This window comes from Podarcis vaucheri (assembly GCF_965113315.1).
Source record: "Podarcis vaucheri genome assembly, chromosome: 1".
Taxonomy (NCBI): domain Eukaryota; kingdom Metazoa; phylum Chordata; class Lepidosauria; order Squamata; family Lacertidae; genus Podarcis; species Podarcis vaucheri.
The window spans coordinates 127,954,332-127,978,906 of record NC_138759.1 but is presented as its reverse complement, the minus strand read 5'-3'; the positions used below and the strand labels follow the sequence as shown (position 1 = coordinate 127,978,906).

The window sequence follows — 24,575 nt, the reverse complement described above, 5'->3', positions numbered from 1 at the left end:
GCCTTGATTGGGCCCCTACATTATCACATGTCGGAACTGGAAAGCGCTTGGGGACTAACAAATCCTACCCCATTTCAGGATCTTCCACTGGCTCTACAGCAGCACTTCTGCCAGCTCACACAAGGGCTACATGAATGTAGTGACACCACCACCATCCCACTACCTGGCACAAGAAGGGACATTTGATCGCTCCACCCGCTCAACAGCACCTCTTCTGCCACTTAAGTTGACGTTTTTTCAAATACAAGTCTTCGCCAGGACCATAAACTGTGTTTTATTTAGAACCATACAAAAAAAACTATTGCACAACTACACATTTTTATTCAGATTATTTTTTTAAAAAACCCAAATACTACCTCTCATTACTTCTGACATTATTATTAAGAAAGTTGGTTTGAAAAATCAGCATAGCTGCCATTTTCTTTACATTGCAGAGACAGGTGCCAGCTTATTCTTAACATTACAATGGCTTGTATACCAATGAAGGCTAAAACGTCAACAAACGTGTCCAAAATAACCTGGGTCTCTGGTGTTTGTATTTTGCTTTGCCCAAGTACAGGCACCTCTCCATCTCACACTGCACATATTAGAAAACCAATAGGGTAGTCTGTAAATATGACATACTCATTCATTGTTGAAAAACTGAAGCTGCTAACAGCCAACAATGTGTATTTTCAAGCACAAGTTACTTCATGAGCAGAAAGGCACATTCCTATGTCACACCTTCCTTGTAATGGAATACAAAGGAGGAAATCGTCATCCAAAGTGGAAAAACTAAGCAGTTTTAGATATATATATAAAAGTTGGCTTTGCACAAACAATGCTTTACTCAATTATTACAGGCAGATAAAAACTCCTGAGATCTGAAAATTGACTACACTGTAGGCAGTATTCCAGCAGCTCTTGAGAGCAATTGCTATTGCACATTTCAGAGCCTTCAAATGTCATTATCTTTCTGTAAAAAGTCAGTCAAGGTCCCAGCGTCCACAGGAATTAATAAATATTCAACTCCATCAGCACCCTGAAAACAAGCACACTATTTTGATTAGTTCCGAGGCATAAGAATAACAAAGAATTTTTGTTCAATCCAACTAGCAGTCATGCACTGATAGGGATATGCCCTCTCAAGTTATGCTACGTGACTAGAACAAACTAAAGCACATTTCCTCCTCAAAAGGCACGATCCAATGTCCTACCAGAAATTTGTAGAAGACTGCTTCCACATTTTGGATGGCAACTTTCACAATAGTATAAGCAGCCTTTGGCTTGTTTCAATACCATGAACACACATGTGATTCTTCTGTCTATTAATATACACCACAAATATTTAATTGTAGTTCTATTGTCATTCACCCTGTACCCAGAATCATACACTCTGATTTTTTCTGCAGCATAGGCACTGTTAAACAAATAGTCACATTAGCATGTCTATAGCAGCTTCACTCACCCTCTTAGTCCTAATGAGCTTGTGATCCCTGAATTCTGTGAGCTGAGCCCTGAGAGTTAGGTCACTATTGACCAGGAAGGCTTCCCGACATTGCTGGTAGAAATCTTGAAAGGAAAGTCCTAGCAGGGGAAAAGAAGCAATGGAACGCATAGCATTAAAAGCGAAGTCTTGCTCAAATGAAGATCAATGTTGCTAACGAGATCTGTATGATGCTTGAAGGTTTTATTCAAAAGCTAGTATGAAAATTTTTCTTTGAGAAAGCCATGCACGAGAAATATCTCCCCACCATTGTGTTCCCTCAAAATATCAATTCGAAAAATGGGGGAAGGGGTTGATTTCCTCAAAACTTTTCCTTTCTGGATCTTTTCCTACCTGAGATAGCACTGAAAGCAAGGCTTCATTCCCTAGTCTGGTCCTCTCATTCAGTTCAAAGCAATGCTACTTTTCAGCGGCCAGTTTCATGACAACTGGAAGAGCTTACAATCTCACCCACTCAAATGAATTGCTGCAGCAAGTGTCCACATGCCCAGTACCAATTGATACTCACATAAAACAGAAGTTTCATCACATTTATATAGGCATTGTGCTCAGAATCCATGACTTAGGCTAAAGCTCATGACCTAGTGCTACCCTAGTTTGACCTCCAGAAAGAAGAATTCATGTCTGTTGAGTTACCTGGGTATGAGGTGTTATCCTTATTTTCCAACTGATATTCTGCCAAAAGTCTGAAAATCCCCCTGATAAGTAAAAGAAGTATCTTTAAACAAGACTAGAAGCATAACTTACAATATGGGAGGAAACATGTTTTGAAAAGAAAAAGGGCTTAATTGTGCACGCGACCACTTTTAACATCCTATTTCTGTTCTTGGCTTTATACTTTCTGCAGTGATTCCACCCAGAACTGGAACAGCTCCCTCTGTTGTGTACTAAAGCATTTGCTCCCCCTCCCTTTACACCATTGCTGAAAATCCACATTTATTCCCAACTACAGACTTCCTTCTGAGGAAAACCTTTTTTTAAAATCTCCCGTCAGCTATACTAATTCTACTAATTTTTTTGTGTGGGAAACATCATTTCTGTTGATACAGCACAACCCTTCTGTGAAAAAACAAAAGGGAAAATGAAGATCATTTGTAGTCATGATCTACACTGTAGATTCTACAATATAGCAGGGAAAGATCTGGAGTCTCCCACTGTTGTGTATCTAGCAAATATTAGGCAACATGAACTCGAGGCACTACGAAAATAGCATTCAGGTCTTGTTTCCCTATTTGTAAAGCAGCTTTCCGTTCCCAACATTGAAGCTTTATTTAAAAACCACTCCTCCCACCCCCCCAAGAATTAGCCCCCTAGTCGCAGCGAAGGCCCCTGACACTTGAACATCACAGAAGAGTTATTACCTTGCATTAGGAGTGAGACTGCGCAGAACATGAGTGAGAGAGCTCAAAGCCAAAGACCCGGATTGCTGTATCAAGAGGGAGTTCTCAAAGGATGTTTCTTCTACATAAGGACTGTAAGTGGTCGTTTCATACCACAACCAATTATACATGCTTTGCTTTGCTTGATCCCACACTACAAGAGCAGAAAAGAAAGAAAAAGTAAAAATTATGTAACTCCATTTTATGTGGAGATTTTTGGGAGGGGTGGGAGGATGCTCCCCAAATCTCGGGCTCTGTGTGGGAAAACACAGTGGGAACAAGGAGGAGAGGCTGGCGGTTTCCCACCCTTCCTGTAAACAGTTCAAGTCGGAACACCAGTGTGCCCCACACTACAAACTCAATTGGTCTAAGGTGCCATGTGGACTCCATAACTATTAATGACTAACACCCGGGTACGTAATGCTAATACCTGGTTTGTGGGCAAGCTTGTGTTCAGCTATAATACCAAACCATGGTTAAGAAATGCATCTAAATACGGCCACAGAATGCATTACATATGTACCAAACAGATGTTTCCACTGACTAAGATGGATTTTTCAAGCTAGAGGGCTGAAAGGCCTAAGAACTTACTGAGTGGTGCATTAATGTGATCAATAGATGCTATGAGGTAGATATTAGAAAGAGATGACAATTGTGCTAGGATTTGTTGGTTTTTGTCTCCTCTCAATGTTGGACTGTCCAAGTTGTGGATGAGCAGGTAGAGCTCCAGCAAAGGATCTGGCAAATGAGAAGAAGTACAAGGGTTAAAAACAGGCTGTCAAGGAAGTAGGAAAGTCACCTAGCTGCAGCCAAATGCTGACAAGCTTTCTGTGGCTGCTCATCACCTCCAAAATTCACAGGACCAGTCATTCAGGTAAAAACCACCTATATTTATGTGTCCAGGAATCCAAGATTCATGGCTAGTAACGCAAACACGTATTCTGAATAAAAGAATTCCATTTTAACCCATGCTATAATATTTTGTAATCCAGATTCCCACCCAAAATTTTGTTTTAAAAACTTCTCTCAACACTTGCATTTTTTAGATTCAGTACCAGAGAGACGGGGAAATGAACTGAATGTGAAGAATTTTGCTTTTTAAAAAAAACCCTGAGGGGGATGGTGAGATCATCTGGCAAGATGTCGGATTAATGTGTTTCTCCAACCATCTATTCCTCCTTTTAGTACTTCTAAGTACAGTGGTACCTCAGGTTAAGTACTTAATTTGTTCCGGAGGTCCGTTCTTAACCTGAAATTGTTCTTAACCTGAAGCACCACTTTAGTTAATGGGGCCTCCTGCTGCCGCTGCGCCGCCAGAGCACGATTTCTGTTCTCATCCTGAAGCAACGTTCTTAACCCGAGGTACTATTTCTGGGTTAGCGGAGTCTGTAACCTGAAGCGTATGTAACCCGAGGTACCACTGTATATATAATCAAAATAAAAACAAAAACCCAATAACGCACGCCGCCCCCAAATTCTGCTATCCTTTTGCAAGTAAAGTACTGTAATGCATTTCCACGACTAGTTAGCTTCCAAGCTAGTTTTTTTAAAAACAAAACTCGGATGGGGAAAACTCTTTTAATCACTGAAAATAAATAAAACTTCTTATTAAAAATACTCCACTCATTTCATTTGATCACTGAGCAACATCCCCACTCAAATCTAGAAGTCTAGATCTGTGCTGATAATTGCATAAAATACTGTTGCACTATCAAGGTGGGACTGAACTGCCCAACTGTTTAGTTGAAACTAATGCCTAGTTATCAATAACAGCTATAATGAATCCACAGCAATAACTCAAAGCCTACTGGAGCAAGTCCCATGTTTTACAAATTGGTATTGCGTCCTAGATGAATTGCCAGAATAAGCACCTTTATAATCACTGTATTTGAACAGGCAATAAATATATGAGTAAACCAAATCATTAGTTTCATCCAATCTTTTTTTTTTTTTTAACTTAGGAAGACTCCGAACTTCTAATATATTGGCCCATCTGTATTACCTTCTTTAAATCTTTTCACTATCAAGTCCAGCTGATCCTGGGGGCTGCGAAAAGTGCCCATGTGATCCAGCACCTCCTCTGTTACGGAATTAAGAATCTGGCACAGAAAAACAGCAGGTCACCATTTTCCTTTGGAACTGTGTTGTTGTTTTTTAAGCATGGTTTTTCAAAGAGAGCTTAACTCACGTTAAAAGCAGCTGTCTCGATATTAAGACTATTTCACAGAATTCCTATATTGAAAGCGATATGTAGTAAAAACATCCACACATACAATACACAGAAGAGCCTTCCATATACAAACTTCACAATACAGTGGTGCCTCGCAAGACGAAAAGAATCCGTTCTGTGATTCTCTTCGTCTAGCGTTTTTTTTCGTCTTGCGAAGCAAGCCCATTGAAGGATTAGCGGATTAGCGCTATTAGAGGCTTTTAGCGGCTTATCTGCTGATCGGATCAGCTGATAAGCGGCTTAGAAAAAGGGGGGAAGGGGGGGGGAAAACAGCAGGAACTCGCAAGACATTGTCGTCTTGCGAAGCAAGCCCATAGGAGATTTGCTTTGCGAAGCACCTCCAAAACGGAAAACTCTTTCGTCTAGCGAGTTTTCCGTCTTGCGAGGCATTCGTCTTGCGGGGCACCACTGTATCTGAAACAATCCTTAGCAGTTTGCAGGTTTCTTAAGTATAAACTTAAAACACACATTAGGCAGGTTTTTCTACGTTCCAACCAGCGCAACCTGCCCTTTCATATAAACAGCATTTGCAAATGAAGACCCATATAGGAAGTCAGAGCAAACCAAAACCATGGACTACCTTTATGTACTGGAGGCTTTGTCTGCTAGAATTAAGAGATGAACCGAATGTAAACCAACTTCATTTGAGCTGTGTTCTAAATAACGGTAACCTATTAATAAACCATGCAGTTTGTATTGAAGCTTTTGTTTACTTCTCTGAATGCATGCATGCATATATGTCTCTTTTTTCTTACCGATTTCACGGTGATGCTGGGGAAGAACCCATTCACAACAATATGAACAGAATCTTGCAGAAGAGAAATGCGAAAATTCTCCAACAGAGCTTTCTTTGAACCTAATCCATATAGCACAATGTTGAATCCTAGGCTGCAAGAAAGAAAACATCTCTGAAATTTACAATATAGCGCATAACCTATTGAAAGTGTTCTTATCGAGAACAGTATTTTACTTTTTGTTATTCTGACAGAACTGTATTTGTTTTTTCTTTGTAAACACTTATTCCGTCTTCATTCCTGAATAATAACAACAACAACAATTGAAGTTTGTTTAAATTTAGTATCTTTGAAGAAATCTCCGATCCTTTTCCAGTCCTGAAAAGCAAAATTAAATGCTCAGCAGAAAGATGAGATTCCCACTGTCAGGTTTGTTTGCTGCCTACTTGCAAAGCAGCAGAGGAAGAGGGAACAGAGACAATTCCAATTCTGAAGCAGAGTACAGTGGTACCTCGGGTTAAGAACTTAATTCGTTCCAGAGGTCCGTTCTTAACCTGAGACTGTTCTTAACCTGAAGCACCACGTTAGCTAATGGGGCCTCCTGCTGCCACTGCACCGTTGCTGCACGATTTCTGTTCTCACCCTGAAGCAAAGTTCTTAACCCGAGGTAATATTTCTGGGTTGGCGGAGTCTGTAACCTGAAGCGTATGTAACCCGAGGTACCACTGTACAGTCATACTTTGTGTTGCGTCTGCTTCATGTTGCGCCTTTTTGCGTTACGTCCCGCAGCAACCCGGAGGTCCGGGAACGGGTTACTTCCAGATTTTACTCACGCCTGTGTAGAAGCGTCAAATCGCGCTGCGTGTCTGCGCAAACACAGCGCTTCAAGTTACGGGCATTTCACCTTACGGACGGGCCTCCAGAACGGATCCCGTCCGTAACACAAGGTACCACTGTATGCAACAAAACTACTGTGTGGGCCTACTTTTTTTTAACCTGCAAGAGATAAACATTGAGAGTTGATGTGACGTAGAGGTTACAGTGTCGCACCGGAGAGATGTATATACATATTCCTACCCACCCATTAAGTTCACTAGGAGAAAGCAACCTCACAGGGTTGTTGTGAAGGTAAAATGAAAAGCAGCATCTATGCCTATTATCTGTTTATTTTCCTGATGCCAACTTGCAGTGGAATGGAAATAAGTGCAGCCATACTGTGAACAGCACCCAATCTGCACTTCTCTCCCATATATTCAATCTGGAAAGTGGCTATGACAATTAGCTAATAGACCTTTACAATCTAGGATCTATTTCAATCCCATGTACTTTTCTGTTATAGAAAACCAATAGCTATCACCCAGAAGATTTGTGACTGCTTTATATGAGATAGTTTCCTATCTGTTTAAGAAACTTGGTTGAAAGCATTTCTATCCCTCAAACATCATCCACATGAGGTTCCTTTTATAAAGACCTCAACTCCAGAAAATACATTAACTGTACCATGGGAAGTGAATGTGGTTTTATTCAATGAAAACTATTTCCGAGCCTAAGAAACAATTAGGTTTAATTACAACTTCAATTTGTTTTAAGAGAACATTGTATATTGCATGTTCTTACAGAAGCCCACCAGATACTTACTGCAGCTGCAACATCCATTTGTAAAAGAGAGATTCATGTTGCTTGGTTAATGCCTCACATTCAGAAGCAAAAGCAACAGGTACTTTATTCAAGATGTTTTGCAGGGACTCCTAGACCAGGAAGGGAAAAATAAGGCATTAGAATAGGTGCAGGGCTGAAAGATATGAAGCAATATATTTCTAATTAAAACAGGGAGGGAGAAACTGCTGCAAAGGGTACCTGTTTTCAGCCAGGCCCCACTTTTCTGTCTCAGCAGGGAAAGAAGTGCCTGTTTCTTCAGCATTGCATGATGGAGCAGTATCTGCCAGAGCCAGTGTTAGAAACTGAGATATGAAGGCTAGAAGCTAAATGGCACCTTAAAGTTAAGTTATGGGCACAACAACGGAATGTCTAGGCACACTTTTTTACTAACAAGAATGCAAAGCTGAAAATGAATGAACTGCAGCTAAAATATTATATTCATTTTTCACACGATCTAGTCCTTCCCCTGCCTACCCCCCTAGTATTCTTAAGAGGGTCTCTTCTCCAGTATTCAGAGAGTAGCTGGAAGTGGGGAGGCAGAAAAAGGTCCTCCTTTCCTTACACTCTGCAGTTTTAATCTGAAATCTTAGGTGTGGTACTGCGCCCAGAGCTCAGAAACTGCTTGCGCTAATGAAATTCCCTGTCGCAAAATGCACCTAGAACAATGGGAGTTTCAAACACTGGTCAGAGCTGATTTCTAAAGCAGACATTGGTTTCGGCAGGGACTGCTCCATTACAAAGCGATGAAGAAAAACCCCAGGTCTGCTTGCTTTTGCTGCACATGCAATGAAAGCAGGCTAGAAAGCCTTCCCCATGTGGATCCTTTTTGGGGGTGGATGGGGATCAATGTGGGATGGCTGGGGGGGCTTTCCAAAAAGGTCCTGCCCACCAGCTGACATTAACAGAGATGCAAGCTGACTGGCGGGTGGGCATGGTTTGTGGAAAATGCCCTTGTGGGCCAAAGTGGCGAGGCAAGAATGGCCTGCAGGCCAGAAGTTCCACACCCCTCTTCTAGCTTAACCAAGCCCTTTTCACTGCAAAGTACCATATTTTTCACTCTATAAGATGCACCAGACCACAAGACGCACCTAGTTTTTGGAGGAGGAAAAAAAGAAAATATATATTCTGAATCTCAGAAGCCAGAACAGCAAGAGGAATAGCTGCGCAGTGAAAGCAGCAATCCCTCTTGCTGTTCTGGCTTCTGGGATAGCTGCGCAGCCTGCATTCGCTCCATAAGACACGCACACATTTCCCCTTACTTTTTAGGAGGGAAAAGGTGAGTCTTATAGAGCAAAAAATACGGTATTTCTCACTGTTTTCAGCATTACAACTCAAACTGTGCTACTACCAATAAGGTAAAATAAACCAACCAACCAATGAACCAACCACTGGGTCCATCCAAGAACAAGCACAGAGACAGTTGCTAGAAGTTTCTCTGAACAAAGACCTCAAAAGGAAATTCTAATACAAATAGTCCCTCATAGCACATACCTGATCCATTTTCTCTTTCTGTAGCTTCTGAAGTGTTCGGTCAGAAGTTAAAGCCTTGGAACTGCTATGTGCTTCAAAATACTCTTCCACCAAATTACTCTGCAGGAAGAGAGAAACACACAGTGGGAAGCTGCTTCAGTCATGGGGGAAGGGGAAGGGGAAAAGGGATAGCAGCAAACTGAGAAGAAAGGGAAAATTTCTAAACGCACATGTTATTTCATGCATAACTATCTCGCAGTCATTATCCCTTAGTCAAGAAGCTGCCTTCTATAATAAGGCAAAAAGTATACAACAAAGTTTATCATAGGCTAAGGATGTAATCCTATGCAAACTTACTTGGGAGTAAATGCAAGACACTCAGTTAAGGCTTCCAAGTAGACATGCAATAGCACTGGACTGTTAGGCTGCAATCCTAGAAACCCCTACCTGTGAATAAATTCCATTGCACACACAGGGACTTAAATCTAAGTAAAGAGGCACATTGTCTTCATTGTCATATGCAATTCCAGAGGGTTCTTAAAACAAAACAAAACAATAAAAATCTGTATCAACCCATTTAAATCACTATAAATTATAGAATACTGTAACAATGGGCTCAAAAATTAATGTCCATCATATGTCTTCAGCAGGTACCTAAAATACATGAGTCAGTGTTCACCACATTTCAGAGGGGAAGGAATGCTATAATTATGGCACCCCTCCCCCCAAGAAAGCCCTAATTCGGGGTACAGCATAAGCAACCTCCAATGAAATATGGGACCATCATGAGGGCCTGCATCCCTGATCTCAACACAATATGGAGGCCTGTATGGGAGAATGCGCTCCTTGGACAGTGCAGGTCCCAAGCTGTATAAAACCTCATATATAACACTTAGGGGTCTTTATATGTAAATCTGGGACAGCATCTCCTGCCTTGACAAGCCCAAGGAAATAGGCAGAAAGGCTCCGATCTGGTGAAACGCTCTGCCACAAGAGACCAGGGCCCTGCGGGACTTGACATCTTTCCGCAGGGCCTGCAAGACAGAGCTGTTCCACCAGGCCTTTGGTCAGGGCACAGCCTGACTCCCTCCTTTGGCAATCTTCACAGAACTCTAGCCCAATGGTTGCCATCAATTTGATTTGAATTACTTTTACAATGAAATGATTTTAGAATGTTGTATTATTTTATTGTTGTTAGACACCCTGAGCCCGGCTTCTGCTGGGGAGGGACTGATATAAATAAAAATTTATTATTATTTCCCGTGCACCTTCCAAAGTCATATGATGCGCCTTTCCGCAGAATTAAGCCTGTAAGATTCAAAACGAATTGGGATTAAACTGCCACTAAGCACATCCACAATGTTTCCTGCCAGAGACGGGCCCACATTTAATTCAATGTTTGAAATGTTTTGAGAAGCCCTTATTTCTATGGCCAATAGCCAATGTGATTAACAAACTGAAGTGCATCCACACTCACAGGAACTTCTCTCTTCAGCTTCTTAGCTGGCGTTTCTTTGTTAGCCGGAGCAGATGATGTCTGGGGTCTGGCCAGCATTTTTGGATCGACAGCATAATCTGTAGTTTCTTTACAGCTGTCATCTTCCTCTTCTTCAGAGCACGAAGTGGAATAATCACTTTCAGTATCAGAGCACATGTTTAAAGCTAAAAAGGAAACATTGGGCAAGAGACTTGTGAGTTTCCGTTCCTAACTCATCTTGTACAGTGGAAATTTTGTACTTCAACTTCATATTGCATATACTGGGTAGAAAAAAAGGCCACTTACAAGTGGTGCATAACTGATAGAGCACATAGCTGTTTCCTTACAGATAGTAAATGGAGTTCTCCCTTCACCTCACACGCATACAGTGCTACCTTGGTTCTCGAACGGCTTAGTTGTCGAACAAATCAACTGCCGAATGCCGCAAACCCAGAAGTAAGTGCTCCGGTTTGCGAACGTTTTGCAGAAGCTGAACATCTGATGCGGCTTCCACTTGAGTGCAGGAAACTCCTGCAGCCAATCGGAAGCTGTGCCTTGGTTTTTGAATGGTTTCAGGAGTCGAATGGACTCCCGGAATGGATTAAGTTCGAAAACCAAGGTACCACTGTTTAAGCCACAGAGTCACCTTCTCAAACAACAGCAGAATCTCAACATAGTCTACGTAGGGGGAAACTGGGTAAAGAACACATTATGTGGCAAGAAAATAAGCCACTGCCTAACCCAGGGTTTCAGCAACCTTTTTCCCACTGTCCCTCAGACCATGTGGTAGGCCGGACTATATTTTTGTGGGGGGAGAGAGAATGAATTCCTATGCCCCACAAATAACCCAGAGATGCATTTTAAATAAAAGGACACATTCTACTCATGTAAAAACACCAGGCAGGCCCCACAAATAACCCAGGGATGCATTTAAATAAAAGGACACATTCTACTCATGTAAAAACATGCTAATTCCCGGACTGTCCGCGGGCTGGATTGAGAAGGCGATTGGGCCTCATCCGGCCCATGGGCCTTAGGTTGCCCACCCCTGGCCTAACCCAAGGGTTCCCATTATCCATGTAGACTTGAAAGACACAACTGAAATGCTGCTGTGGAGTCCAGGCACTTCATTTCCTCCCCTGCTCCTGATCAGCCAGAACTTAATGGTCACCAAACACACTCTGTCATCATTTGGTCAGGCTTTGGGTTGACCCCAATTCTTTGCTTTGCTTTTTGGCCAACAATCTTTCTGAACTTCTGCAAAGCTTGGATTCCCCTGAACCTCTCAAAACCTGTCTTCCGCAGAGGTGGTGTTTTTTTAGTGGTGTACTTTGCAGCACTTTGAACACTGGAAATACAGGGAACACTATCTACTGCACACCACACTTTGTATATGTCAATGTGGGAAAATGACTGCACAGATTTTTTAAAAACACAGAAATCTGCCATAATGTATTCAAACCCCCCATCAGAACTGAAGCAGTTTCAATCTAAAAATAATGGGTGGACACTACAGAATTAAGACTACTTAATTGAAACCAACGCATTAAAGAAAGCTTACATCCGGATCTCCCTACGATCTGGGCAACAGCTTTCGGAATTGGTATTTGGATAAATCTCTCTGTGTGTCACTGAAGCACACAGATGGAAGGAAGGCCCATACATTTCCTCCAGGTTTTGATGTGCTAATTCAAGTACGCTGTATCAATGAACCTCACTGGTAATCTATACAATAGAGCCAGTGAGGGTTAACAGTTCACCTGAGGTATGAAACATAAAACCTCACGCAAAGTGGTACCTTCTTTAGGATACTGCTTTCCCACATACTGGGTGTTATTCAACTAAATTTTACTCACAGCAGACCCACTGAAATTAATGAACACATTTAAGTTAGGTCCATTAATTTCAATAGATCTAGTTTGAGTGAACCTTAAAGGTAAAGGGACCCCTGACCATTAGGTCCAGTCGTGGCCAACTCCGGGGTTGCGGCACTCATCTCGCTTTATTGGCCGAGGGAGTCGGCGTACAGCTTCCGGGTCATGTGGCCAGCATGACTAAGCCGCTTCTGGCGAACCAGAGCAGGGCACGGAAACACCGTTTACCTTCCCACCTATTTATCTACTTGCACTTTGACATGCTTTCGAACTGCTAGGTTGGCATGAGCAGGGACCGAGCAACGGGAGTTCACCCTGCCGCAGGGATTCGAACCGCCGACCTTCTGATCGGCAAGCACTAGGCTCTGTGGTTTAACCCACAGCACCACTCGCGTCCCTCTTGAGTGAACCTTAGTTGAATACTAAAGCACAAGGGAGAGAACAAAAAAAATTGAGGATGGAATTCAACATTACACTATGATGAACATTCTGTTTGAGCAAGCATTTCATCTTGCCAGGCAAAACCATCTGCCCCATCCTCCTCCGAACCTGCTCTTGAGGTTCTCCTAACCCCCACAGGTCAATTTTAGGGGTTGAGCAGGGGGAGGGGGGGGCTCCTGCTGATTCAGCTCCTTGGGTGAATACCATCCCAAAAGCTTATGCAATGATAGTTTTATTCAACTCTAACGTGCTACAAGATTAGTTGCCGCAATACAGCTACTCCTCTGGAAATTGTTATACCATGTCAGAACTGAAGAGGCAGAGCACAAGAATGAAATCTCATCTTATAAAACACCACTGAACTATATTAGCTGGAATTTAATGCAAATGCTTACCCGTAATTCTTTTCCTGAGTCTGTAGGGTGTTTTTGACATGAATTCATTCTTTTTACTCTGCTAATAAAGCAAGCATATGAAGTATCTTCTAAATAAAATCTCATCTGTTTAGATGGTTTAGAAAGCCTTAAACACAAAAACTGAACGTAACCTGCAGAATCTAGTTCTGGAATCTCATTATTATTAGACCTAGAGACCAAGCAAAGTCAGTTAAGAACCCCGGTTGTACTTGTTTCTATTTCTGGGACAGTTTAGATTAGTTTCTTCCAAACCTACAAATTTACAGCTATCATGTACCAATTTCAGATCAATACATTAAGACTGAACTCATATTTGAAATAGACATGGAAATGTCTTATGGATATTTGCAGAACACTAGGACCGCATGAAGCAGTTTTTTGTTTGTTTTTTAATACCCCGCCCATCTGGCTGAGTTTCCCCAGCTACTCTGGGAGGCTCCCAATCAAGTGTTAAAAACAATACAGCATTAAATATTAAAAATATTAAAAACTTCCCTAAACAGGGCTGCCTTCAGATGTGTTTTAAAGGTAGGATAGCTACTTATTTCCTTCACATCTGAAGGGAGGGTGTTCCACAGGGTGGGCGCCACTACTGAGAAGGCCCTCAATCTATTCTCAAAGTTACTTCACACCCAGGAAGCCACGAGTTGATCTTTCAAGGAAGATCCATAAGCTATATTTTCAAGTTACTTAAACCCAACTTTTCAAAGCAGATTACAACAACAATTTGAATAATATATATGATTAAATTAAAACGTAACAGTCACACAATCGGTAAAAACAAACATAATCAATACTAAAATGTCTTCTAGAACTAAAAGAAGTGATCAATACTGATTAAAAAATGGGTAGGGGGAGAACTTGTCAGATCTTTCCAGGGATACAGCAGATACTTCACACCCAGGAAGCCACGAGTTGATCTTTCAAGGAAGATCCATAAGCTATATTTTCAAGTTACTTAAACCCAACTTTTCAAAGCAGATTACAACAACAATTTGAATAATATATATGATTAAATTAAAACGTAACAGTCACACAATCGGTAAAAACAAACATAATCAATATTAAAATGTCTTCTAGAACTAAAAGAAGTGATCAATACTGATTAAAAAATGGGTAGGGGGAGAACTTGTCAGATCTTTCCAGGGATACAGCAGTGCTGTTACCAAGGTGGATCTATTTGTGATACCCACTAAGCCAGCATATTCTAGCAACAGGCCAGAGAGTACATGCTGATCTTAACACTTGAGAAGTTGGGTCATGAAAAATCAATGTAGATGGCCATTTATGCTATTTTCCCTAAAACCTCCAGCTACTCAGTTCTCGACAAGTATGAAGGGCAAGCCCATTCTTCTGCTAGATGACTCGAACCTCTTGTCAACAGTACTATCCAGATAAAATGTTTATATATGACTCAGCTGACAGTAAAGTTCAATCAGCAGAATGGGGAGAGAAGCAATTTTCAGCTATATCCCTTCCTGCTGCAGTCCCACCCCTTAAATCTGTTCCGGGGGTCTGGGAGCTCCCCTAGTCACATTTAAGGTAAAGGTAAAGGTACCCCTGCCCGTACGGGCCAGTCTTGACAGACTCTAGGGTTGTGCGCTCATCTCACTCTAGAGGCCGGGAGCCAGCGCTGTCCGCAGACACTTCCGGATCACGTGGCCAGCGTGACGAAGCTACTCTGGTGAGCCAGAGCAGCACACGGAAACGCCGTTTACCTTCCCACTAGTAAGCGGTCCCTATTTATCTACTTGCACCCGGGGGTGCTTGTGAACTGCTAGGTTGGCAGGCGCTGGGACCGAGCAGCGGGAGCGCACCCCGCCGCAGGGATTCGAACCACCGACCATGCGATCGGCAAGTCCTAGGCACTGAGGTTTTACCCACAGCGCTACCCACATCCCTGTCACATTTAGGGGAGGGGAAATTCCTGAAAATGTCTTCCCTCCAATGCCATGGACAACTGAATACCACTGCTGGATAAAACTTAACAAAAAACACATAGCTAAGCAGTACAGTTTTACCTAATACCAGCTTAGGATCAGTCAAAGGAAGCAACACTGCATGTAAATTCAAGCATTATACTGGATTACAAATGTTCAGAGCCACCTCAGATAGATTTGGCCAAACTACTGAAGGCAACACTTGGGAGATTCTACACATAATGGAGAAAGGTCATTCTTCATCAATGACTGATGTTTTTAACCACCAAAAATTGCCACTCACCTCCACCTTGCCTTTGCTTGAAGCAGAATACTCTGGAAATTAAACAAAGACTGTCACAAATTACCAAGAAACATTAGCTCTTTTCTACTTCCTTAACTAAGCATCTTCAGATGCTCATACCAGAAAATACTTCAGATTGCAAATAATGTTGAACTTTGGACAATGCCCTCATCTCTATGCAGAATTAACGCAGGTGACAAATTCATCCAGTGCCTTCCCATGTAAAAAGGATGAACTAAGTTATATTGACTATTTTGTATCTGTTTAATTCTGTGCTGGGAGTTTTCTGCAAAGGCTTCTCCACTTCCCAAGTCTCTCCTAAATAAACTATTTCATATTCCCCAAATGCTTATTGCATCTTAACTAAATTCTCCTCTCAGATAACACATGAGCCCCAAGTACCAGCATATTTTTACACTGGGACTCAACGTACATATAAGATTTTTGATTGTGTACGAGTAGTCACTGAATGATCATGCAGTCACAGAAACCGTGGCAGATTATGATCCTGCAATTTTAAAAGTGTGCTAGAATAGGAGTGAAATCCCTATAATCTGCATAGCAAAACGCATCCTATTAGTAGAAACTTGCATGCTAACTAGTTATGCATTCCTTAAGCATTTTAGAATATGATTTAGGTATAATTTTTTTATATGTAACTTGTTCTTAATGCTTGATTTTATCGCTATCTTAAATGAGTATTTTAGATTGTCATTTGTAAACCACTTACAGGTCTTTTGTTTAAGCAGTAAAACAAATTTGTTAATCAATAAATAAGTATAGTAGAAAGCTACACATACAAGATTCCAAAATCCACCTTTCACTTCAAATAACTAGACATCTTGGCACATGGATGGCTATCATGAAAAGGTAAAAAGTGTGTTAAATATTTAGCAAAAATCAGCAATCTAGCCTGTCAGATTAAGGCTCACGTTAATCAAGAGCACATATTCATCTGCCTTTATTGTCAAGACATTCATACTCTAATTCTCCTTCCCTAGCTAAGAATCATTGTGTTAATCCTAGACACTACAAAATATAACCCACAAAGGAAATACCGTATTTTTCGCTCCATAGGGCGCACTGGACCATAGGGCGCACCTAGTTTTTAAAGGGGGAAATCAAGAGGGGGGGGGGACTTAATGCGCTCCCGGCTTCAGCTAAAGGAACCCGAAGCCTTCGGAGCGTAGCACAAGGAGCCTGCATTCGCTCCATAGGATGCACACACATTTCCCCTTAATTTTTGGAGGGGAAAAGTGCGTCCTATAGAGCAAACAATATGGTAGTAAGTGTAAAAGCTACACATGAATTCTCCCCAAAGCAAAACCTTTTAAAAGCAGCTTTTACCAAACACAGCTCTTACTAAAGCATTTGATAATTTAGTTTATTACTTCAATGGAACTTACTCTTGCTGCTTTGAGGAGTGCTTGCTCCCTTTTCAGGATCCTTCAGCTTCTCATGTTTTACATTGCTACCTGCTGTCTGAGCTAGCTCAGAGGCTTTGAACAAAGGAAAATGCCAGATTAAAGAAGCATGCACACAACATATTAATACAATTTAAAACACTTTCCTCAATCTAGTGCCCTCCAGATGTTTTGAACTGGGACTGATGGGAGCTGCAGTTCGAAACATATGGAGGGAGCTACATTGGGGAAGGTTAGTGTAGGCCATTGATGAAACATGAGGTTAAAGAAATAAACTGCTCATTAGTCATTATTTATTACAGTGCTAAAGGTGAGACCAAAATATTGGTACAAAGGTAATACAAGCAATATGATACAAATGCCCTGTGATCCTCGGATGAAAGGCGGTATTACCACAAGAGTGTGACCACCAGCATTTTTAAAACAATAATGTTGCAACTGCTTCAGAGGCACCAAGGCTTGCATGGACCAAATAGGATTTTTCTCTTGTAAACATTTGAACTTAAACAACTTCCATGCTGCTACGCAAACACTTTTTAAAACTCTCCCAGGTTCAGAAGCAAAAGAAAAAGGCTGCTGTTCTGAAATAGAAGCCAAAAGCCTCAACAAGACCTACAAAGGTTACTCATGTGGTTCTCAGGGATGTGGCGAAAGTGAAACTCATATCGCAATATTTTGTTGTTCAGTAGCACTGACAAACGCTAGATATACGGTATCACAGCAGAGAGCATGGGCCTGCACTGTGAGGTGAGGAGAGAAGTGAAGCAGCTACGTTCATCTGCACTGCGGCTGCCTCACAAAAACAGCCCTATACCCTACGTAGCTTACTGGCCATGTTCACATATAACACCCAGCTATGGCTTGCTTTACCCATGGTTACCAGTTGGCCTGGTTCACATGACACACCACGCCAAACCATGGCTTGTGGTGAGGAGAGAGTTCAACCATCAGATCTGGCTCAGATGATGCATTAGATCAGGCATAGGCAAGCTCGGCCCTCCAGATGTTTTGAGACTACAATTCCCATCATCCCTGACCACTGGTCCTGTTAGATAGGGATGATGGGAGTTGTGGTCCTAAAACATCTGGAGGGCCAAGTTTGCCTATGCTTGCATTCGATCAAACTATGGGTTAGTTTAACACAAATTCAAAAGGACTGCACAGCAACAAAGCAGCCCAGGTTTGCATGGTCTTGCTATGTCAACATTTGGCTTAGCCAGCCATACAAATAAATTTGTTATCTTACAGTTGACAACACAAGCCATAATTTGTTTCTCCCAAGCTTGGTTTGTTTTCCAGCTGCTCTTGCCTTGAGCCTTTGTAGCCTGTCAAGCTTAGGGGGAAGGGTTCAAATAAACTATGTGTCAGGGAACTGCCATCAGAGGCACGGGAGAAGGAGAGGGTCTCTGATTCTGCAGGGGAAGGTCCAAGCGCTAGAGGGAGACTCAGCCGGGAGGAAGGGGAAGAGAATGAGTGTAACACCAGGGATCCAGGAGAGCAACGAGACAGGGAGGTGCAGGGGCTCCAGGACTCTTCGCTGGAAGTTAGCGAGGAGAGCCCAAGCACCCCGCTGCCCACGCCCACCCTGCGAAGGAGACTCCCGCGCAGTGAGAGGCGGAAACGATTGGGCGTCAAACAACTCTTATGTTGGCAACGCTTTAAGAAATGCCCACAGACAGATTCTACGAGTGACTAAGGGCAGCCACGCTGAGATGGGCTGTGCAGTCCGGAGGGTTTAACCAGGCAATCTAATGCTCAAACGGAGCAGGATTACGCACAAGTAACTCCCAACCCATTATACTATGGTTAAGAAAGTCTATTTGGTTTGGAGATAGTATCAAACAACAGTTAAAAACAAGCCAACAAGCTCATAAGCCAACAACAAACCATACCTGCACATGGTTAGCATGATGGGCTGGATTCATTCAGACAAGCCACAGTTAGGCTAAGCAAACCATGCTTTAGCATTAAGTGTGAACCAGGTCACTTACTGGTCCAGCCAACTCACTGCTTTGGGTAGTGTGGTGAGGCAATTAGTTGAGGAAGAAAATCAAGGAATCAGAACAGAGTTAAACAAACAATAAATTTCAATTTTACTAAAGGTTCTGAAAAGCAGCATGTATACAGTCATAATAGTTACAGAGAAAACCCCATTTTAAAGGGCTTAACCGTAAGAACAATTACAGAAAGTAAGCATTCTGTAACTGAACGATTGAACAGTTTTATTCCTTCACAGTTTCATTTCTAAGACTAGGACCAAAGAATTAATTTGCTGAACAAAACAGTCCCTACCCATTTCTGCCATCTTGTTGGAGCGTTTTGGAGTTTGGAATGGAAAGACATCCCCACCACCTGCACTGGAGCCATTTTTCAAAGAGCCTAAAACACACCAAAACAAACAAAAACCCTCAGATGCAAACTTGTGGGAGGTGGGAAGAGAAATTATAACAATTATCTGCCAAACAGCAAAGGACTTGCATGTTGTTAAATACAGTGGTGCCCCGCAAGACGAATGCCTCGCAAGACGGAAAACTCGCTAGACGAAAGAGTTTTCCGTTTTGGAGGTGCTTCGCAAAACGAATCTCCTATGGGCTTGCTTCGCAAGACGAAAATGTCTTGCGAGTTCCTGCGGATTTTTTTGCCTCCCCCCCCTTTTTCTAAGCCGCTAAGCCGCTTATCAGCTGATCCGATAAGCTGATAAGCCGCTAAAAGCCGCTAATAGCGCTAATCCTCTAATCCGTCAGTGGGCTTGCTTCGCAAGACAAAAAAAAAAAAAAAAAAACTAGACGAAGAGAATCACAGAACGGATTCTTTTCGTCTTGCGAGGCACCACTGTAAGCAAACATTGTTTACAGTGAAAATGGGTGGGTCAACCCACATAACACTGTATTGATATCAATACTGAACACAGCCATTTCTTAGCCAACATTCACAAGGCTAATAGCTGGGTAAAGTTTTTCAAAGTGTTACCTTTTTCTCATAAATACCTTGGATGCCTAGGACAGAAACATATTCCTGTTCTTTAAAAATTTCCTGAGACTCATTATCTGAGGTATCGTCTGTTTTCTTCACCCATCTTTTTGCATCAAGCGTTTGTGCAGCTTTGTTCTTTCGAACCTTATGACCTGGAAGAGAAGCAGTAAGGCTTTAATATCAAACAAACCAGACACAGTTAGCTGTTCTCCTGCTTCTGCCAAATCTTTCTCTGCATACACACTTACAACACAATCCTATGTATGTTTCCTCAGAAGTAACAGCCACTGTATTTAGTAAGTGTTAAGCACTACAGCCTTAGACCCTTTGCATGTAACATATATTTATTTCCATTTAGAGTTCATTCAACTCAGACGAAGGAGCAGAACACTTTCTTACCAAAATACAAAGGGAGAAACATATTCTAGCAAACTGAATCCCTTTGCCAGTTTTTATTGAGAAAAGGCAAGCAAAAACATTACTCCGCAAAAGATGGCAAGGATTCAACTGAAGGCAAGGCACCAAAACTAGTCCGTCTGCTTATTGTGGATAAGCGTACAAAGGCCTTGTGATAGTAATACCATTGCAGTTCTGAACATTATTAACTTGCAATCCTAAGATTTCTGAATGTGAATAAAAGGTCTGTCCTGATCTATAAGCAGATCATAATTGGTGGCGGGGGGAACTGTACAAAGAATAGTCACCTCCTTCAAGAAACAAGATGATGGATAAGAGTTTTGGTCTCTTAGAAAAACCTGGGTTTCCATTATGGCATACACTCAAAAGAAAATCTGTAAAAGCACCAGACTTTCTCCTTTTTAAAAATATGTAACTTTAAAGGCATTTAAAGATATCCAGAGTTTCTAATTACTTTTTTAAAAAACCCAGCGGAGAAATGTAGTACCCTACTTTATAATAATGTAAATAAGTTGTCCTTGCACTAACAAGCAATTCATACCTGTATCTTCAGAAATGTGCTTTAGGACATCCTCATCTGCCACAAACTTGACCTCTATCACATTGCTTTTCTTTAACTTCGGATTATTCATAGCAAGAAGCCTACAACTAAAAACAAAGTATGTGTCATGTTCCTATTCAGGCACAAGTACAATTAAACTATCCTTATTACCAATAGGAGATGTAACCAAGTCTGAAATGCATGGTATACAAGCAGAAGCCTAGAAAGATTTGTAGCAATAATAATCCTTTCTACTTTCAGAGAATCATAGAATTGTAGAGTTGGAAGAGACTGTGATGGTCACCTAGTCCAACCCACTGCAAAGCAGGAATCCTGCCCATAACCGTCCTAGGTAAACAGACTCGAACCACAAACTTTCTGGTTAACAGCCAGATGCACTGACCCATTTATACAAGAAGTATTGTTTTCCCCCGCCACAAGCATTAAGGCCTGCAATATTTAAACAGATGATGTTTTAAACAAGGTATTGGATCATCTCCCCAATGAAGTCCCTGCTAGAATTTCTTAGGATTTTGCACCACCATGTTGGCAGCCATCTTCATTTTTGGGCTGAACCCCCATTGTTAACCACATCTTAAGCAAAGCAAAATTAAGATTTCACAAAACCTCAAAATACATAAAACCCAACCTTCAAAACGAATTTTACTCAAATGTACTTACAGAGATAAAAACAACCTTACATATCAGCATGAACAGGATTGGAGAGAATACACTTCCACAAAGTCAGCCAGCTTAAGTGGATGAGCCTACATTGTCTAAGTTCCACACAGCATTTTATTTAATCTGAAACGAAAGGAAGAGCCAGAAACACCTTAAAATGGTCAGAAGGGTAGATATGGTACCCTACTGAAATTCCCCAACATTTAAAAAGCAATTTAAAAACAACAACTTGCAACCTATGGATAAGGGATCCAAGTATGTAATTTTTTACACAATGCCTCTGATTTGTTTTATCTGAGTTTTCCAACCATTTTCTTCTTGCATAGATATCTTGGTGATTTTAAAGTCCTCAATCTCCCCTCCTCCCTGGCCAGCTGTCCTACCACAGGACCAACTGATGCTAACCGCCCTGTGGAATGAGAGGCAAGCAAAGAAAACATCAGGGGCAGCTGCAGGTACATTGTCTAAGGTCCTTCTCTGCCCTGGGCCAACTGACACCAATTGCCCTTCGACAGGAAAGAAAAGAGGGAGGGAGGCAGGCAAATTCAGGGCCTCTTCCAGTAGGATTGTTCTCTCCCTGACTCTCAAAGAGCCCACTTATAGCAACCACCCAATGGGAAGGAGCATTTAATGCCTCGTGTGCCTGGCTGTTTCATTTTTGAACATGAGCTTCTCGGTGAATCTGTTGCGTTTTAGTTACAGATAGGTAGCCGTGTTGGTCTGCCATAGTCAAAATAAAAAAATTCCTTCCAGTAGCACCTTAAAGACCAACTAAGTTAGTTCTTGGTATGAGCTTTCGTGTGCATGCACACTTCTTCAGATACTGTTGCGTTTTATAAGTGTTGTTGGTCACTTTGAGGACTCAAGTTTCAAAGTGGGATGTAGTGGGATGCACAAACGTTCACAAAATTGAGACGGTGAAGATCAGTAAAGTACTGCAGAAATGAACAGTGCACAGTTAAACTACACTTTGAAACAAAATGGAGAGAGCCAATGAGAAGCACCAACACACTGTTCCTAAAATAAGTCTGCCATTAGAATTCTGGGAAGAATTCAACATAGTGTTATGGCAACACCATACCTTAGTTTACCAAACTCTCCTCTTCCCCCTGTGCTGTTCTGGGATTTCTCCTGACCACCACCCTGCAACCAATGTGAAGGTGTTGGTGTAAGGGGAGGAGAAAAACACCACTGCACCAGCAGGAGTCCTTTGTGTATGAACTATCATGTTCAATGTAATCCTAGCCATGTCTACTCGAAAATAAGTCCTACATTCCCCAGGTAAGTGGGGTTAAGATTGCAGCCTGACGTAGCCGGTGTTAGGACACAAGTGCCAGGATTCTTGTTATAAGACTAACAGCCATGATCCTCGCAACCTGATTCATGCAGCTCAAGGCTACAATCCTATGTACAGTAGGCACATCTACCTGGACTGGGAGTAAAGACAAAATGTAAAGGTAAATGACCCCTGAACAGTTAAGTCCAGTCGAAGGAGACTATGGGGTTGCAGCACTCATTTCGCTTTCAGGCCGAGGAAGCCGGGGTTTGTCAACAGACAGCTTTCTAGGTCATGTGGCGAACAGGACTAAACCGCTTCTGGCACAATGGAACACCGTGATGGAAACCAAAGCAGACACAAATGCCGTTTACATTCCCACCGCAGCGATACCTATTCATCTACTTGCACTGGTGTGCTTTCCAACTGCTAGGTTGGCTGGAGCTGGGACAGAGCAACTGGAGCTCTCCCAGTTGCAGGGATTTGAACCGCCGACCTTCCGATAGGCAAGCCTAAGAGGCTCAGTGGTTCTGATAGGCAAGCCTAAGAGGCGCCAGTAAATACTGCTGACCTCTGGGAGTTATTCTGCTTAAAAATGAATGGCAGGGAGTTATGAACACCAGAAATTAAGGGTCACAGGAGGGACGCGGGTGGTGCTGTGGGTTAAACCACAGAGCCTAGGACTTGCCGATCAGAAGGTCAGCGGTTCGAATCCCCGCGACGGGGTGAGCTCCAGTTGCTTGGTCCCTGCTCCTGCCAACCTAGCAGTTCGAAAGCACATAAGCAAGTAGATAAATAGGTGCCGCTCCGGCAGGAAGGTAAACGGTGTTTCTGTGTGCTGCTCTGGTTCGCCAGAAGCGGCTTAGTCATGCTGGCCACATGACCCGGAAGCTGTACGCCGGCACCCTTGGCCAATAAAGCGAGATGAGTGCCGCAACCCCAGAGTCGGCCACGACTGGACCTAATGGCCCCTTTACCTTTTACCTTTAACTCCACAGGATTTGTTTCCCAGCAGACATACAGTGGTACCTCAGGTTACATACGCTTCAGGTTACAGACTCTGCTAACCCAGAAATAGTACTTCAGGTTAAGAACTTTGCTTCAGGATGAGAACAGAAATCTGCTCCGGTGGTGCGGCAGCAGCAGGAGGCCCCATTAGCTAAAGTGGTGCTTCAGGTTAAGAACAGTTTCAGGTTAAGAACGGACCTCCGGAACGAATTAAGTACTTAACCCGAGGTACCACTGTATTTACGATTACCTTGAAAGTGTATTACACACACACACCCCGCGCAACCAAATATTTAAACTCAATCTACTGTGAAATAAACCCACAGGAACTAACGTAACCACTAAAAAGCTGCAGTCCTGAGGCAATTCACGAGGCCAGCTGAATTCAGCTGCGCTTGCGCTACATCCCCCGCGCCGGCCAACCTGACGATTTCGGGAAGACAAACCTTCCACCGGCCCATGGAGAGTTTAACAAAGCAAAGCAAAACACTAGTCCTCATGAACTCGAGGCTGCCTTCCTGCCCTCCCTTTGAGATACACAGAGCCATTCTGCCAAGGTCTACTCTACTCGGAAGCAAGGCTCGTTCGAATTCAAAGGGGCCGGGGCTTACTCTCAGGTAAAGTACACCGGTAACTTACACGCCAACCCCCTTCCACACGTGCTTTCTGTTGCCCCCTCAGAAGCCACGTGACCGAGCCCAACGCGCGGCGCATGCGGCGACTCGCCACCCACCGTTGGCCCCGCCCAGAGCCCCCCGTTAAAACTCACAGAGGCGAATGAACACGAACGGACCCGCGCGCAGCCGGAACTAGCGCTCTACTTCCCGCGACGTCCGCCGGGACAACGGCCCCGCCCATCTCCGTTC

At 42.6% G+C, this 24,575-nt stretch overlaps 1 protein-coding gene across 7 annotated transcripts; it reads right to left on the bottom strand.

Annotated features, from left to right (window-relative positions):
- Window positions 1-250: 250 nt before the first annotated feature.
- Window positions 251-24,575, bottom strand: ORC2 (origin recognition complex subunit 2). Of its 7 annotated transcripts, none has more exons than XM_082191824.1 (18): window positions 24,479-24,575; window positions 21,426-21,548; window positions 20,745-20,851; window positions 19,801-19,938; window positions 19,106-19,192; window positions 16,796-16,888; window positions 15,390-15,421; window positions 13,146-13,206; window positions 10,436-10,620; window positions 8,980-9,078; window positions 7,468-7,577; window positions 5,851-5,983; window positions 4,868-4,964; window positions 3,457-3,603; window positions 2,848-3,019; window positions 2,123-2,184; window positions 1,448-1,566; window positions 251-1,021 (listed from the first exon to the last, which is right to left on the bottom strand). In XM_082191824.1, exons 3-18 carry the CDS (start codon window positions 20,833-20,835, stop codon window positions 938-940), a joined length of 1,710 nt encoding a protein of 569 aa, XP_082047950.1. In that variant the 5' UTR covers window positions 20,836-20,851; window positions 21,426-21,548; window positions 24,479-24,575; the 3' UTR covers window positions 251-937. The 7 variants fall into 7 exon arrangements, with proteins under 7 accessions (XP_082047950.1, XP_082047956.1, XP_082047954.1 ...); XM_082191830.1 differs by having other exon boundaries at window positions 13,146-13,203; XM_082191828.1 differs by having other exon boundaries at window positions 21,446-21,548.